The 16,952-nt window shown below is 57.5% G+C and overlaps 1 protein-coding gene across 1 annotated transcript in view; it reads left to right on the top strand.

The window, feature by feature from the left end:
• ARHGAP23 (Rho GTPase activating protein 23) overlaps nt 1-16,952 on the top strand; it is a 69,340-nt gene that overhangs the window by 11,119 nt on the left and 41,269 nt on the right. Inside the window, 2 exon segments of the mRNA XM_028089859.2 lie at nt 13,613-13,774; nt 16,402-16,432. Coding sequence (XP_027945660.2) covers nt 13,613-13,774; nt 16,402-16,432 — 193 coding nt within the window.

The raw sequence follows: 16,952 nt of genomic DNA, 5'->3' as shown, positions 1-16,952 counted from the left end.
CTCATTTATTCCTTCCCATTCAGAAACAGTGTGCCGAGCACACTCATAAATACATACACACTAACTCAAGAGTGATGTGAAATGGTATACAGGGACCTGACCCAGTCTGGGGTCCAGAGGAGGTGTCTCTGGGGAAGTCACTTTTTTGCTGAGAACTACAGGGTGGATAGGAATTAATTAGGGTGTGGTTTGGTGAAGCGGGGAGGGAGCTGGGGAAGAGAGAGCAGCATTCCAGAAACAGCATGTGCAAAGGGCCTGGGGCTGGAAGGGTGCATGGTCCCTGAAGGAACTAGAAGTAGACCAGGGTAGCAGAATACAGAGGGAGGGGGTGTAGTGGGCACGGAGCTCAGAGGCACCAGGGCCTATTGGTCACAACTTTAAAACAGTGAGTCTGGACCAGAGGAGTGGTTGCAGCTTGGAACAGAGTGATGGACATGGTGAAGTGGTGACGTGGGTAGACTCAGGAGACATTTGGGAAGCAGGGTCCCTCTGATGGGTGGGATATGGGGCTTTACAGGCCATAAAACCTCCCATTTGTTGGTTCCCAGAATGCTTTCCCAGCAACTTTGTCAGGCTGCTATCCCTACCTTCATTTTGCAGCTGAAGAAGTAAGAAAGCCTGAGGGACCCTGGAGGTCACACAACCAGAAAAGGGCAAGGGCCAGTACCAATGGCAAGTGTGACGCTCTCTCCTTATCAGCCTTCATGCTAGGACAGCAGTCTCTCTCTCACTAGCCTCCTGTCTCCCACCCTCGGTGCCCCTACACCAAGCATTCCCTACCTAGTACCAGACAGGGTGGGCAGTCCAAGGTGCTGGGATGGTGAGTGGGTGTGTGTCACACTTGTCCCGAGAGGCTGCTCTGCTGTTAAATGAGGGAATGCATGTGCAGTGACTTAATTACTGCTGTGACGGTTACCATGTCCCAAATTCGGGGCCAGGCAAGCAGGTGAGGGGTAGGATCTGGGGTTGGGGGCCAAAGACGATGCCATCTGTCTTCTGACCACAGAGCCCAGCCCAGAAACCATCGCAGCTCCCTCATGGGCAGGAGCCAAGGGAGGTTGTTTGTTCCTGCAGAGCCACCATCCCTCCACCCTTCCAGCTGCCTCTGGGGCATCATGGGCTGGATTAGAGAGAGGTTCAGCTCATAGGCTGGGTGAAGGGATGACCTGGACAGGTTGGGCAGGGCCTGGGGTGAGGGGGTGGGTGGTTTCAGGGGTGGGGCTGAGAGCCTCTCCCTGCCAGGAGCCCCAAGTACCCTGGGGGAGACTTTCGGGATCTGCCGAGACCTGCCCTGGGAGGGGATGTGGTCTCAGCTTGACTAGGACTGAGCTCTCCCCGGAAAGAGACCAGTGGGTGCACCTGTTGTCTCTGCCCAGGTGGTCGGATAACAGGAAGAACTTCCAGAGAGAGTTGTGTGGGGCCACAGGGAGAGTCCCTCCCAGAGTTCTCTCTCCTCTAGTCTCTTCTGAAATGATCTGTCCAGTGTGGAGTAGGGGAATGGGTATCACTTTGGAGCAGAGTCATTGCAAGTATTCTCCTGCCTTCGTGAATGAGTGCCCTGAATATGATCTCATCTGAAAAGGGGCCCTGGCCTCTCTCCAGTACCCCTTGACCAAAGGAGACCCTGCCTAAGGTCTCACAGTCACTCTGTCCTTCTGCAGGGAACCCTGGTCTTCTGTAGGAGATGGGGAGGGGTGATCCCGGGGCATGGTAGGGGACTGAGGGGCCTGGAGAATGCAGTGGGGACAGGTGGGGGGGAGAGAATGAGGGCACCCTGCCTACTCTGGGCTGTGAGGAAGATAAGTGTGCCAGACCTGGGCCAGCAGGGGGCTCTGCTGCACATGGGACCTGCTTGCCTCTGACAAGAATGTGCACCCTTCAGTGTGTAGGCATATTTTTCTTGGAGTGTGTGCATGAGAAAGCATTTGAGAACAGGGACTTACCTCTGCGTGCACACCCTTGTGTGTGTATGTGTTACAGGTGGTGGGTAAGCATCTGTAGGCTTGGAACAGACGTGCGTGCTGAGGGAGCGAAGCCTCAGGGGGAGGGAACACCACAATTAGCAGGGCTTTTGCTAGGGAAATTCTTCCAAGGTCCCGACGCCTTGGGGTGATGTGACATCCCAAGAGTTTGGGCATCCATCGGTCCATCAATGCCAAGGACTTACTGTGTGCAAGGTTCAGACTCCCCTGGCAGCCCGAGACCTCCTCCTATTCAGGGATGACTAGACCCCCAAGGATGACAATAGGGATAATGGAGAGGGGTGGGAGGGAAAGGTCCTCCAGACAGACAGGAGGTGCCCAGCTATCCTGGGTAAACTCTGTGGGCAGGGCCTGCTCCTAGGCCCCACGGGGAGACCTGTTCATGTATTCCATCTTCTCTCAACAATGCTCTTCAAATGTGAGTTTGAATATGACTTTGCCATTTTTTTTTATTGTGGTAAAACACATATACTATGAAATTTGCCATTTTCAGTGGATAGTTCAGTGGCATTAAATACATTCCCATTGTTGTGCAACCATCACCCTCACCACCATCCATCTCTAGAAGCTTGTCGTCTTCTGAAACGGAAACTCTGTGTCCACGAAACAGTCACGGACTTCCCCCTTTCCTTTTGGCAGCCACCATTCTATTTTCTGTCTCTGTGAATCTAGGTGGCTCATATAAGCAGAATCATGTAACGTCTGCCCTTTCGTTCCCACCTATTTCACTAAGCATAACGTCTTCAAGGTTCATCCATGTTGTAATTTCCTTCCTTTTTGGGAACAAATAAATTCTATTGTATGGATATACCACATTTTTTTGTTTATCCATTCATGCATCAATGGATGGTCGGGTTGTTTCCACCTTTTGGCTATTGCGAATAAGCAATCACGAATGTGGGTGGGCACACACTGCTTTGAGTCCCTGATTTCACTTCTTTTGGAGACGTAGCCAGAATTGCTGGATCATATGGTGATTCTGTGTAACTTTAGGAGGAACTGCCATACTGTTTTCCACAGCAATGGTGCCATTTTGCATTCCACCAGCAAAGCCTACGGGTTCCAATTTCTCCACAGCCTCCCCAGGAACAAATAATTTTTGAGAGCCTACGGTATACAAAGCATTCTTGTAGTACAAATCCACTTCTGAAAAGTTGTCCTTAGGAAGCTCTCAGGCTAATGAGGGAGAGGGAGACTCAGGCCATGCCCTTGAGTAGTCTCCAGTCTGAGGGGAAAGACCCAGGCCATGACCTCTGGGGAGTCCCAGATGGGCCCAGACACCAGAGTGGGTACATGGAGGGCATGCACTGAGACAGTCAAGGGCCGCTGAGTGGAGTAAATCAGGGGGTGGAAAGGGCTTGTGGTGGGCCCCATCCCACGCCAGCCTGTGGTTGCCCGGGCAATGGCCCTACTGTTTACTTTGTGGCTGGCTCGAGACTTACCCTTTTCTGCAAGTGCTCATTTCCCACCCTTAGGAAAGATGCTCTTTAGTCTCCCCTCTCTCCGCTATCCCTGAGGAGGGCACTGGCTCTCCTGCCGGGCAGAGGCCCTGCCAGCCTGGCACCCTCGCCGTGTCCCTTGCCTACCGGGGTCTCACGTTTCCTCCTTCCCCACTCCCAAAGGGCCAAAGTTCTGTTATGGCAGTGGGGACTTCTGATGACACCTCCCTGCCTGGGAAGGGGGGGGATTGGGGCATGTGGGAGCCTGTCAGGGGCTGGCAGTGGGAGGGGGTGGTGATGCCCGTGTGAATGGATTCACCTGGGTCTGTGCACACCTCCTTGAGTGTGCACACGTGTCACTGGGTCCTTGTGTACACGTGGCTGAGTTGTCTGCACGTCTGACTGTGAGTGCGGCTGGGTGTGAGAGAGTGTGAATAACCAGAAGACACTCAAAAGAGCTTGCATTGTGCTGGAGGGCATCATGCTAAGTGAAATAAGTCAAACAGAGAGAAACACAAACTGTATGGTCTCACTTATATGTGGAACCTGAAAACAAGGACAATAACAAAAACCAAGCTCCAAGGTACAGAAAACAAATTGGGGTTGCCAGAGGCAGGGGCTTGGGGAGGGCAAAATGGGTGAAGGGAGTCCAAAGGTACAAACTTGGGGCGCCTGAGTGTTGCAGTCGGTTAAGCATCTGCCTTTGGCTCAGGTCATGATCCCAGGGTCCCGGGATCCAGTCCCTGCATCGGGCTCCCTGCTCAGTGGGGAGTCTGTTTCTCCCTCTGCCCCTCCCACCCCTGCTCGTGCTCTCTTTCTCTTGGGAAAAAAAAAAAAATCTTAAAAAAAAAAGGTACAAACTTCCAGTTACAAAATAAATAAGTCATGGGGATGTAATGTAGGGCATGATGACTATAGTTAATAATACAGAATTGCATATTTGAAAGTTGCTAAGAGAGTAAGATCTTAAAAGTTTTTATCACAAGAAAGAAACTTCTGTAACTACTCGTGGTGATGGATGTTAAGTGGACATATTGTGGTGATTGTTTCGCAACATATACAAATAGTGAATCATTAGATTGCACACCTGAAACTAATATATGTGTCAATTATACCTCAATAAAAAAATGCTTTAAAGGACAAAAACCCAGCCAGAACCAGCTTGCATTTCTTGGGCCCCTACTATGTGCTCAGGACCTGTGCTAAGGACTTTCTTTAAATTACTTAGTTTTCCCAACAACCTATGAAGGGGAAATGAGTGTCATTCCCATTTTATTGGTGAGGATCAGAGGCTCAAAGAAGTGAAATAACTTGCCCAAGGTCTCACAGCCAGGAAGTGGTAGAGATCGAACTCAGATCCAGGGGTCGAGGACTCCAGAGGACTCCAGAGCCCATATGCCAGCCCCTGAGCCATGCTGCCTCTGGAATAACCAGGGGATTCTGGCTGCTGGGATTGTGTCGATCCCTCCTTGAGGTGGCAGCAGGACTCCTGGGAGGGCAGGTGCCCCCTCCCCGCTTTCCTCCTCCAGCCTTCCTCGGCTCTGGCCCAGTGTGAGGGTGGGAGAGGCGGATGTCACAAACACCCCAACTCAGGGCTCAGGGCAAGCCTGGCTCTGGATGGGGAGAACATGGGGTCTGGAGAGACTCTTTGGACCACCCTCTGCCCCATAGGCCAGACCCAGTGGGGTCCCCAGGCTCCCAGTGACGCAGGGTTATGGCACACTGAGCTTGTTGGAGACGCAGGCTTGCTGGGCCGGCTCATCGGCTTGGCCTGTTAGGGCATGCCAGGACTGCACACAAGTGGTGCTGGGAACCAGGCATCTCAATGGGGCAAAGGGGTGGAGGAGGACCGGGGGAGGCTGCCCTTGAGCGGGGAGACTGGGGCAGGGGTCAGAGGCCCAGGCGTGGGCTGGGCGGGCATGCCTTGGGTATCACATTGCCTGCATGCCTGGGATGGACGGGGACTGGCGGTGGATTTGCTCTGTCTGCATATGAGATTGTGGGGTGGTTATAGTGGTGTCAGAGAGTCACAAATGTGGGATGATTCTCTCCGGGTAGGGGCATTATTTGTCATATGGTTTGGGGATCTACATTCTGGGAGGAGGCACTAAGTGAGCCAGAGAAAGGAAAAGCAGGCAAATTGACCCTGAGCCCTCTCTCTCACTTCCTGAACCATAGGCCTTTAGTGGTATGCTTCTCTCTCTCTCTTTGCTTCTTCTTCTTTTTTTTTTTTCTCTGTGAGTAGACTCCATGCCCAATGTGAAGCCCATCACAGGGCCTGAACCTATGACTCTGAGATCAAGACCTGAGCTGAGATCAAGAGTCAGACGCCTAACCGACTGAGCCACCCAGGCTCCCCTGCTTCTCTTCTTATATGCCTTGACCCTTGGGCCCCAGGATGCTTTCCTCCTCTTTCCCACTTCCTGCTTGTCAGGCTGGCCCTGCAGTCTTCTGCTTCTATAGCCCAGGCCACCGTCTTTTTGGAGGTCTAACCTGGAAGGCCCCCGATCCTGCCCTCAAGCAAACTGTCCCCTCATAGAGAGATGCGGCTCTGACACAGGGGCACCCTTGGTATGTGGGGGTCTCCCTTGGTGGGGATGAAGACAGCTGGCTCGGGCCTGGATCTGGAACTTGGGGGCTCCTAAAGGGTTCAGAAGCTGGGATGCTAGTAGAAATATAAGCACCCTGAGGTCAAGGTGTGTACTTACTCTCCAAGGTGTCCCTGCCCTTGGCTGGCTCCTGGCCCACGACAGGCATTCAAGACGTGGTTGTTGAATGGATAAACAAGAGGGTAATAGAAATGGATCTGAGTTAGTCTGGGATCGGGGTTCAGCTTAGTAAAAGTGACATCTTGAGCCGGGCTACTTGCCCTCTTTGAGCCTCAGTTTCTGCATCTGAAGAATGGGTGTAACACAATCCCTGGATAGCCAATTCTTAGGGTAAATGCCATATGAAATCCAGTGAAAGTGCTTTCAAACAGTAAAGAATGATTATCTAATTTGGAGAGAGGACGACTGGATGCCCTCGCCTTGGAGGCACAGCCCCCAAGTCCTGTCCCAGGGACCCTCAGCAAGATAAAGTTGAATGGATTTTGCAAGCTGGTCAAACTAGAGGATGAGGGGAGGGACTGCTCAGCGGGGTAATTCCTGATTTGGGGGGAGGAAGCTGGGGAGGGTGCCGGGGAGGAGGACTCACACCAGGCAGGAAGGCTTGGAATAGAATCTCAGCAACGCCTGGTATTTCCCAGCCCTGGGCCCCATCCCCCCCCACCCTCTGGGACCCACCCCACATTCCTTTCCCAGAGGAAATGGGGGAGGGGGCTGAGAGGCTCCCCAGGCCTGTAGAGTCATCTATTCAGACTCTGTACAACCTTCCAGGCCCTACTGTGTGCACCCCTCTCCTGACATCCCTGTCGAGGCAGCTGGGCAGAAGGGGTGGGGTGGGGAAAGTGCACGTTTGGGTTGGAAGAGACTGGTATCCCCTTGCTGTCCAGCCAGGTTAGAGGGCAGGAAGTGGACATCCTATATGGTTTATCATTTCCTAGGTCTCTGAACACAGGAACCCCATGCTGCTTCTCTGCCTCGCCCCTCCCTGTAGCCCTCAGAAACCTCAGCAGTTTCGAGGGAAGTGGATTCTTGATCCAGACCCACAGCAGCACCTGTTGGCCATGAGAGGCTCCGTGGGGCACTAGGGGGGAGAGTCACTCCGTTTCTTCAGAACCAGGGACTGGGCTTGCAGCAAGAGGAAAGGAAGTCAGGCAGCTGGAAGGACTTTCTGGCTGCTTGCTGGGAGAGCAGGCCAGACTCTGAAGGAGGACCTCCCTGTGGCTCTTGCACTCTGCTCGGGGCCACAGAGTCTGACAGAGCCGAGGACAGCTTGGTGGGGCTCCCAGCTGGTCTCTGAAGGCCTGACTTTGGTGAGGGCCGCATAGGGAGGCACAGGGCAGCCAAGGGCAAGAGTGGGCCTGACCCAGAATCCTTGGTTTTCTAGTGATGGAGGGGTGGGGGAGGGTGCAAATGGAGCTGCCAGCTCAATGCTCCTCCTGACTGTGGTTCTTTCCCACTCTGCCCCTAAGCCCTCCTGACTCAGCGCTGGTGGCAGCCTTGCTCTTCCCGTCCGGCTTCCGCCAGGGTGGGGGTGGGGGTCCAGCTCCTGCACTGGGGGCCCAGCAAGCGGCAAACAGGAAACAGGAGAACAAAACCGCTCCCTGGCCCCCACTCGCCTGCCTCACCCTCACCCTTCCTCCTGCCTTCCTTCTCCCTCCCTCACTCCTGCCCAGCCCTGTAGTCCTCTAGTTCTCCTCCCTCTGCCCCGGCCCCTCTCCCCTCCTGCCCCTCCATCTCCCTCCCCTACTGCCTCCCACCCGATGATCCACCATGACCCACCCACCCCACCGTGGCTGTCCTTGTAGAGGACGCAGGTGACGGGATGGGGCGGGCAGGGGGAGGTACCCCTTCTGCAGGCTTCTCCCTTCTGGTGGCTGCCCCTCAAGGGCCCAGCCCTACGGCTCTCCCTCCCTGAACTCCTAGATTTGGGATCAGGGTTGGGCTGGAGTTGCTCCCCCACTGCAGCCTCCCTTCCTTGGCTGCGGGCTACAATTTGGGTATAAGATCCAAAGTTGGAGTGAGGGGCCCTGGGCTTGGAGTTCCATGCCTCCATGACAAGCGGACTGCTCTTGGGCCTTCATTGCCTTCCCTGAATATTGGGTCATGGCAGGGGCCCTGGGCCACAGTGAGTGGCTGTGGCGAAAACACGCTGTGAACCGTCAAATGAGACAGAAATGGTGGTGGCGAATACACACCCACTAGCCAAGGCCTCTGCCGGCCCCACCCGGGAAGGGGCCTGGGAAGAGAGAGCCAGGAAGGGGAGGTAGGCAGGGTCTGCTATCTACATGGGCTTCCTGTCTGACTCACAAGCTGGGGTGCGGGGGTGGCCAGCTTGGAGTCCATTGTCAGCTTGGTCGTGGCCCCTCTGCGTGGAACTAATGGGCAGGGGGTCCTGGGGAAGAGGGTTGGTCACAATTCCCTACCAGAGGTGGTGGGGCCTCCACCTGCAGCAACAGGGGATATCATAACTCTGGTGGGGGGTGTTATGATAGTCTGCTCTCAGTGCTGGGTTGTGTGTGTGTGTGTGTGTGTGTGTGTGTGTGTGAACTGAGGGGGTACAGCATCTATGCATGGAATGTGTGTCTCTGGGCAATGTGTGCATGTCATCTAGCTGCCTTTGTGGGGCATCTCTGTTGGGTATGTGGGGAGTGTATGGGTGGGTACCTAGGGGGATCTGGTGTGCTTTTAGGGACGCAGTGGGTATGCTTGCAAAAGTGTCTCTGTGGGGTGTGTGGAGCATAGATGCATGGGAGGGTGTCCAAAGTATGTATGCATATGGAAAGGTGTCTACACACAATGTATTTGTGAGGGGGAACAGTGTGCTTATGTGGGGTCTGTGGGCCGAGGGGGAGTGTGAGTGTGTGTGTGTGTGTGTGTGGATGGGAGAGTATCGGGTGTATAGATGTGTGTGTGTGTGTGGTGTGGGCCTGTACAGGGTGGGTAGGGTGTGTGTTTACATGTGTGCATCCGTGAGGAACATGTGTGCTGAGTGAATGTGTGTTTCTCGGGCACGTGAAGCTGGATGCGCTTGTGTGCCCTAGAGTACAACGTGTGTGGACCAGGGCACAGGGTGAGTTTTCGTCGTGAGTGGGAGAGTGGGGGGGTGTACGTGCGTGCCGGTATACGGGGTGTGCAGCGAGTGGCTGCGCGGGGGCGCTGTATAGTGCCTCCCGCGTGTGTGTGTGGGTGTGTGTGTGTGCGATCGGGGCGGCCGCGCACAGGGGCCGCCCCGGAGGGGGAGGTGTCTGCCCTGCGCGACTCGCCGGCGTGTCCGGGCTCAGGCGCCTTCAGCCGGGAGGCGCGGGAGGCGCGGCGCTGCTCCAGCCGTCCTGCCGCCGTCCGCGCGGGCCGTCCGTCCCCTCGGGGCCCCTGGGTCCCGGGCCCGCGGCTCCGGGGGGCGGGCGGGGACCCCCGGGGCCCGCCTGCCACCACCCGGGGGACCGAGGACGCCGCCGGCCGGGCACCGTGGAGCAGCCAGGGGCCCCCGCGCGGCGCGCCCCGCTCCGGAAGCCCGGCCCGCGGCGCACTGGGGCCGGGGCGGAGGCCGGGCCCTGGGGCCCCCGCCGGCCGCGGCGCTCGTGGGTAGCGCCGTGTGGCGCGTGGAGCGCGCGGGGGCGCGGGGCTGGCGCTGGGAGCGCGCCGTCGGCGTGGACTGCAGCGCCCCGGAGCCGCGCTGCCTCTGGCTGCCCTGCCTCGCCCACAGCGACCGCCGCGCGCCGGGGCCGCGCCGCGCCAGGGTGAGCGCAGCCGGGCTGCCGGGCCGGCGGGGGGTGGGGGGCGCGGAGAGCAGGGGTCGGGCCTTGTCGGGGCGGGTGGGATCGGGCCACCAACTGCTCTGGATCCTTGAGCCGAGTGCGCTCTGCATTCTGGGACCGTGCCCCGGAGTGGGGAGTGAGTGAGGAGCCGGAGAGATGCGGGCGAGGGTGGCAGGTTGTGGCTGGGAGCTTTTCCGGGAGTGCTGGATGTGGACCCCCAGCCTGGGTGGTGGCCTGCAGTGGCTCAAGCCCCTTGGTTTATACGCCGTGGAAGGATGGAAGGGACCAGGGTTGTTTGAAGAGATGTTGGGGCACGGAGTCCTGGGGGGTCTGCTGGGGCAGGGAGCCGAGTCAGAGGCGGGCAAGGGTGTTAGTAAGTGGAGTGGAGGGCACCACTCGGCCCGCTCCCTGGTAGGGGCGGTGGGCACAGGCACAGCAGGGCTTCCTAGTGGGCAAAGGAGGCTGAGGTGGCAGGTAATGAGTGATCTCAGGGGGAGAACTGACAGGGCTGGAGATAGGGGGTGGGGACAATGTGTCTGATGTCCGGGATCGACGGGGCTGGTAGGGCGTGAGTCACAGTGGGCGCCATGCCCAGCATGAACGCTGTGCTCCCCGCAATGACCTCTTTATGCTCCTAGCGGGGAGGAGCAGGACTCCTGGGTTCTGGTTCCCGGTGTTGCTAACCCACCACGTGTCCAGTTCTGTCTAACTTGTGGCCCTGGGGCCATCTGCCCTCTTCCCACCATCAGCTGGCCTTTCTGGATGTCTCTTTCCTGACACGAGGCTGATAACATTTGGAGATAGATCTGGGCCAGGAAAGCGGTAATCAGTGATGCCCCTGTGTCCCCCCGAGCCTCTCCCTCTCCATTCCCTTGTCTCTGTGCCTCTCCCAGAGAGGCAGAAGTGGGGATGTGTGTGAGCTGAACCCCTTCCCAGTCTAGTCGCCTCTCTGTTCCCGTTGCTGGCTCCTTCTCTTTTTCTGTGTCTACCCCCTCCCTCCCTGTCAAGATGAGAGCCAGACCCAGCGTTGTCCCAGGTTGGAGGGGAGGAGAGGAAATGTGTGCATCATAGCATGAAGGATTGTGGTTAAATCCAAGGAAGAACTTCCCACAGGGGAGCCGCCAGATCTAGCTACAGACGGGGGCTGTGGTGTCTCCTCTTCAGGCAGGGGTATAGTAGCTGCGGCAGGGGGATTACACACTGACATTCTCAGTGAGTGGAAGGGATGGGGGGAAGGGAGACTGGGAGGAAGGAAAAGAGGAAAGGGAGAGGCAGAGATAAGGGAGGGGGTGCCAGTGGTGTTTGGGCCAAGAGGGGACCTGAGAGAAGACGGCCTGCCCCCTGCCCTGGGTTACAGCCAGGCCCCCAGAGACGGGCACCCCCAGGCACCTGGCAGCCCCAGGCAGGATGTGTGTTGGAGGAGGGGTGGGGGGGCGTGTGGGGACCTGTCCCAGCCACTTCTCATCACTGGGGCAGCTGGTGGCTTAAACCTTAATCCGGGACACCGGCAAAACAATGGGCCCTGCGTTCTGAGCCCGGGTAGAGGGCGTGCAGGGGAGGCAGCCCACACTGGGGAGGAGCAGGGGCTTCTGGTAGGAGCAGGCAGGGAGGGTCCCCCAGGCTCTCTTCTCTCCCTGATCAGTTCCTTGCCAGGTCAGCAGAGATAGGAAATCCAGGGGATTTCAGATCTCAACAGAACTCCCAGAGAATTTTCTCCTCTGGACTCTTCAGACCCCCCATGGGGGTGTGGGGCTCAGTGGAACTGGAGGGGGTATAGCTACAAGTGGAAGGAGCCGAAGGGTCATCTCTGGGCCTCCTGTCCCAAGCTGGAATCTCAGCCACGGCCTCCCGGACTGGGGGGGGGGGCACCCAGCTTTTGCTCCGACCCTTCAGGGGAATGAGCACTCACAACCTCATCTGGTAGCTTTCCAGATGGGTATGATTAGAATGGTCTCCCTGGCCTGGAACCTCGCTTGGGCCCCCTGTACCTTCCACCTGGCTGTGTTCAATGGGACTGCATGAAGCAGGTCTACCGCCGCTGTCATGTTTTTCTTTCATCTTCTGAGACTTAAGGTTCCACCCCCTCTCCCAAGCCTGTCTGACTACAGTCCCACTTCCCACCCCACACAGAAATCCCTAGCAAGGGCGCCTGGGTGGCTCAGTGGTTAAGCGTCTGCCTTTGGCTCGGGTCATGATCCCAGGGTCCTGGGATCGAGCCCCACATCGGGCTCCCTGCTCAGCTGGGAGCCTGCTTCTCCCTCTCCCTCTCCCCCTACCCCCTGCTCGTGCGCCCTCTCTCAAACAAATAAAATCTTAAAAAAGGGGAAAAGAAAAAAAAGAAATCCCCAGCAAAAGGGCTGGGCCCAGGGCTGCCTTCCACCACAAGTGTGAACAGGCTAGGGGATGGATTCATGAAGGAGTGTCTTAGTATCAGTTCATCCGAGTCGCAAAAGTGAATTTTTTCCAGCTGTTAAGACCCCCGTCTTAAGGGGACTTAGTGGAGCAGAGGGAGTCCTCACCCCAAAGCTGGTGGACTTCTTCCCTCTACACCCAGTTGCCTTTGTTCCCCTGATGACTCCTGCCTGGTGCCAAGGAGGAGTGTGGGGTTGAGGACTGTCAAGGGTGGGGGTGAAGGGGCTTCTTGCCCTCTGAGGTTTGGATGAGGGCCCTCAGGTTAGGATGCCTGTGGTTGGAAGTTAAAGAGCCCCGAGGGAGGCATCCTGGCTTTTCACCATCTTCTCCAATCTGCTGTCCGCTGCCCTGGGCATGCATCTGTCTGACACCCTTCTGCCGCCCGCCCACTATCCCTCTCTGCGTCTGAGCAGGGAACCTGAAGTCAGAGCTGCCTCTCAGGCAATGTCCGTGCTCTTCTCCCGCTTGCCCCAGAAGCGGACCTGGGTACCCCCAAACCCTGGTCTTCAGACATCCTCTGCCATGCCATCTTGGGGAATCCCAAGTATTCCATCGGGCCGGCCAGAGGGCAGCGGAGTGTCCCTCCCACCCCCACCCAGTTCCCCTCTTAGATCCAGGGAATAGCCAGGCCTCTGGCTGGGCTCCGGAGCCTCAGGAAGTCCCTTCAGTTGTCCAGGCCGCTCCCTCGTGGCTCCAGCCCCCCACCTGTTGCTGTTGCTGCTCCTGAAGGATGCGTGTGCGCGAATGTGTCTGTATGTCTGTGGCATGTGCCGTGTGCCTGGGTCTGTATGCACGTGCGTGTGTGAGACCCTGATTATGTGCGACTGTGTGTGCACGTGTTTGTCTAAGCTAGGTGTGCTTGTGTATACTCCTCTGTGGGTCCATCCGTGTGCACCTTGGCACGAGAGTGTGCTTCTCTGGGTGTGTGGTGTGTTCCGTCTGCAGGAGTGCATGTGGATGTGTCTGTCTGCATAGTGTGCGTGTGTGTGTGTGTGTGTGTGTGTGTGTGTGTGATGGTACAGCAGCGGCAGTGAGCGCAGATGGCTGCAGGCACTTCCCAGGCGAGAAGGCTGTGTGTCCAGTTCCTGGAGCATAGTAGGTGCTCAGTGAACATTTGCCCAATTGACCTGAATGAATACCTGGCTGGCTGGGGGGAGCTGGTTCCCTGGAGGCAAAGCCATTGTGAGGGGATGGAGGGGAAAGAAAGCAAGCAGCAGCTTTGGGCTGATGAGGGTGGCAGAGGAAGGAAGGGGGCGAGGAGGAGGTCAGGAGCAGGGGAGGGGGCCTGGAACTCCCCCCGGGGGCACACGCCCCCCACCCCCTGCCCCAGTCCCTCCTCCTGGCCGCGGGAGGCAGTGTGCAGACTTGGGAGCGTGGGCCACGTGGCCACTCAACGCTGTCTCCCTGTGCTCCCACAGCTGCCCCTGGGCCCGAGAGATGGGTGCTCGCCTGGACGCCCCCTCCCCTGGCAGGGGCCGCGGACCCTGCTGCTGCACAAAAGTCTCCAGGATGGCTTTGGCTTCACCCTGCGCCACTTCATTGTGTACCCGCCCGAGTCCGCCGTGCACTGCAGCCTGAAGGTACACCTGCCTGGCCCCGCTGCCCTGGCCTGCCTGAGGAAGCTTTAATGGGGGGCGGGGAGGGGAGATCCCTTTGCCCCGCGCCCTCCACAGCCCTTCTTCTATGGCCTGGGTGGAGGGTCACTGAGGGGCAGGGACAGCCCTGGCTGGGTCATTAGCATTGTGTGAGTGTGGACAAGCTCCCTAACTGCTCTGGGTTTGGTCTTCCCAGAAGGGGCAGGGTGGATGGTTCTGGGCAAGGAACTTGTCGGGGGAGCCAGGATGCTCACGCCCACCCCCAGACTCTTGGCCTCTGGAAAGTGAAAAACCTTCTCTGAGACATGGAGTTCTGGGGACTCTGTCCTCTTTGGCCACTTCTGAGCTGGGTTTGTTGTCCCCTCCCTGGCCTGAGCTCTTGGGGAGTCTGTTTTAACCCACCTCTGGGACTCCTGGAGTGCCCCGGCCCTCACTGGCCTAGGCTCTGTGCTCTGGAGAGCACCAGGCTGGGAGGAGGGTGCCCTGGGTTCTAATCCTGCTGCAGCTCCTACCTCACTGTGGATCTTGAGGTAGAGTCGCTCCTCTCTGGGCTCCATTTCTCCTGCTGTAATGTGAGGGCATTTATCTACTTGACCCCCAAGAGCCCTTCCGGCCCTAATATAAATGTCAGGTTCTCTGAGTCCAGGAACCAGGGTAGCTGCGCCCAGCATACAGTGTGGGCTGAGCGGGGACGGCCTCCCTGCCGGTGAAGCAGGCAGGCAGGAAGATGTGAGGGGGCCCTAGGCAGGAACCAGGGCTCCCCAGGAGGGCCCTGCTCCCTCCCCCACCTCTCTCCCAGCAGGAGAGGAAACAGATTTATTTTGGAGTCAATGAACCCCATTCTCCCCTTGCCTCAGGGCTGGGGAGAGCTGTTGGGGGCTCTCCCTTGGGGAGCTCAATCCCACCTGCCAGAGAACCAAGGCCTTGGGTTTCACTGTCTGTGTCTGTGGACTTGCATGGCTCTCTGTGTGCGGTTGCATGCGCAGTATACTGGTCATGTGCATGTGTGTTTGTCTGTCTAGATATGTGCATACGGGTATCTGTAAGTATGCATCTCGTCCCTCATCCGTGTGTGAATCTGGGAGCACCTGCATAAATGATTCCCATTGTCTGCAGCTGTGCTTAAGAGTGTAAGCGGAGGGTGATGGTGTGTGAGAAGGGCTCAGCGCCCCCTTGACACCCAAGGACCTCAGCCTCCTAGGTCCCTGGAACGTCCAGTCCTTCCGGTCCTTTTTCCCCAGAATGTCCCTCCTGCCTGGCTCCTGCCACCTTCTCTCAGGGGACCCTGCTGAGGGGTGACCGGAACAGAAGCAGCCTGAGTGGTCGAGGCTGGGTGGTAGGCCTGTCTCAGAGAGACCTCGTGCATGTGGGGCGCTGGAAGACCCCAGGCAGGGCAGGCCACGGACAGGCTCCATCCCATTTCCAGAACCTGCCCAGGGGTGGCAGCCCGCCGGGAGCTCAGCCGTCTAAATGCATCCGTCTGCCTCTGCCACCAGCTCACTCTGCTGTCAGGTCACATCAGCTGGCATGCACACTCCACGTGGGGAGGGGCAGGGGCAGAGGGACTGCTCTCCAGCCGTGCCCAGTGCCTTCGTGTCCTGGCTGGGGTGCCAGAGAGTCCTGGGTTTCAGCCTTGCTTCTGCCACTACCTCTGAGTGGCCTTGGACAAGTCACACCCTGTCATCTGCTGTGGGATGGATGGTCTGTGGAGCATGGTAGATCAGATGACACCCAGCATCGCATCCAGCTCTGATGTGCCACGTCCTGCTGCTCTGTCCTGTCTCCCTGACCTTCGCCTTTGCCTCATTTCTGTTTCCTCCCCAAATCCGGTACTCTCCCCCTCACTACGAGGATGATCCGGAGGTCTCCCTAGTGGGTCTCCTGGACTCCATTTCTTAGCCTTGCTAGATGTTAGAATCCTCTTCCTAACTGGTATTTCACATCCACTCTCTCCCACCCAGGAACCTTCACTGTCTCCCTCTTTCTCTCCTTTCTACCCCCAACGCCTTAGTTTGATTTCTGGCACTTGTTGGTGTTGCTTTCTTTATCCTTCAGCTCAGCTGATCCAGTCCTACAAATGCTTGCTTCTTTCTGCCACCCAGCGCCCGCCTTCATACACCCCTCCCCTGCCCCAGAGCGCCCTTTCCCCTCCCTCCTCAAACTTGCGTTAAATCCCCTCCCCCAGAGGGGTGCTAATCAGGCCTTCCCTTCCATTCTCTAAGAGCTGATAGCCACTGTTTGCACTTGTCCTGCCTGCTTATCAGTGTCTGCCTGGATCCTCTCTGCGGGTTAGCACGTTTGGAACGGCCTCCATCTGGCTTTGAGCTCCCCAAGGAAAGGGGTCGTGGGTCCCCCATCGGACTGGGGACTTTCAGATGGCTGAGATACAAGGCTGTGGGATCAGCAGTCACGAGAGAGTGTTCATATTACTGGGGAATATGCCTGGGACTTGATGTCCCCACTGACACCCCCCCCCCGGCCCCCTCTGGGCATTGGGCTGGTTGCAGGAAGATAAGAGGGAGGCTGCTGGGTGGGGAGCTTGGGGGGCCCGCCCAGGTGGAGCTGCTGAGGGCTGGATGGAGGGTCCACACCCACCTCTCTGTCCCCTGCAGGAGGAAGAGAATGGAGGCCGAGGAGGAGGAGGTAAGGAGTGGTGGGGGTGGGTGCCAGGGCTGGGGCTGAGTACCCGTCCTACAGCTTCTATTCTCCCCCCTCTGCCCCAAGTCGGCCTGGATTTTGCTACCCCCACCCCCCGCCACTGTTGTTCCAGTCTTTGCTCTTCTCTGTGTCCACTCTGGATATCTGCTCTCTCTCTCTCTCTCTCAATCCTTCTTTTCTTTTCTCACATTTCTCTCCCTCTGGACCTGTCCATTCCACACTGGGAGCAGGGGGTGCTCTGGGGAGCAGATGGCTCTCTAAGACCTGGCCTTTGGCCCCTGGGAGTACTCCCAGCCTAGACTGAGGCACAGACAGGGCTGCAGAGCCTGGGGGCTGGTGATAGGGTGCAGCTGACCAATGGCTGTCTCAGGGATAGAGACACTGGGGTTCTATTGGGTGTAAGGGGAGCCCTGAGGTCTTTATCTTTTCAGATGTGGGCCTAATTCCCCTGGCTGTCACCCTTGCTAGCCCAGGATGCCCCTTTCTGCCACCCAGGGTATTCAAG

The sequence above is a fragment of the Eumetopias jubatus genome, unplaced genomic scaffold (assembly GCF_037043125.1).
Source record: "Eumetopias jubatus isolate StellerSeaLion01/CBP00866 unplaced genomic scaffold, mEumJub1_p1.0 scaffold_10, whole genome shotgun sequence".
NCBI lineage: Eukaryota > Metazoa > Chordata > Mammalia > Carnivora > Otariidae > Eumetopias > Eumetopias jubatus.
Note: the sequence above shows the minus strand (reverse complement) of the source record. Positions and strands in the feature narration are given on the sequence as shown.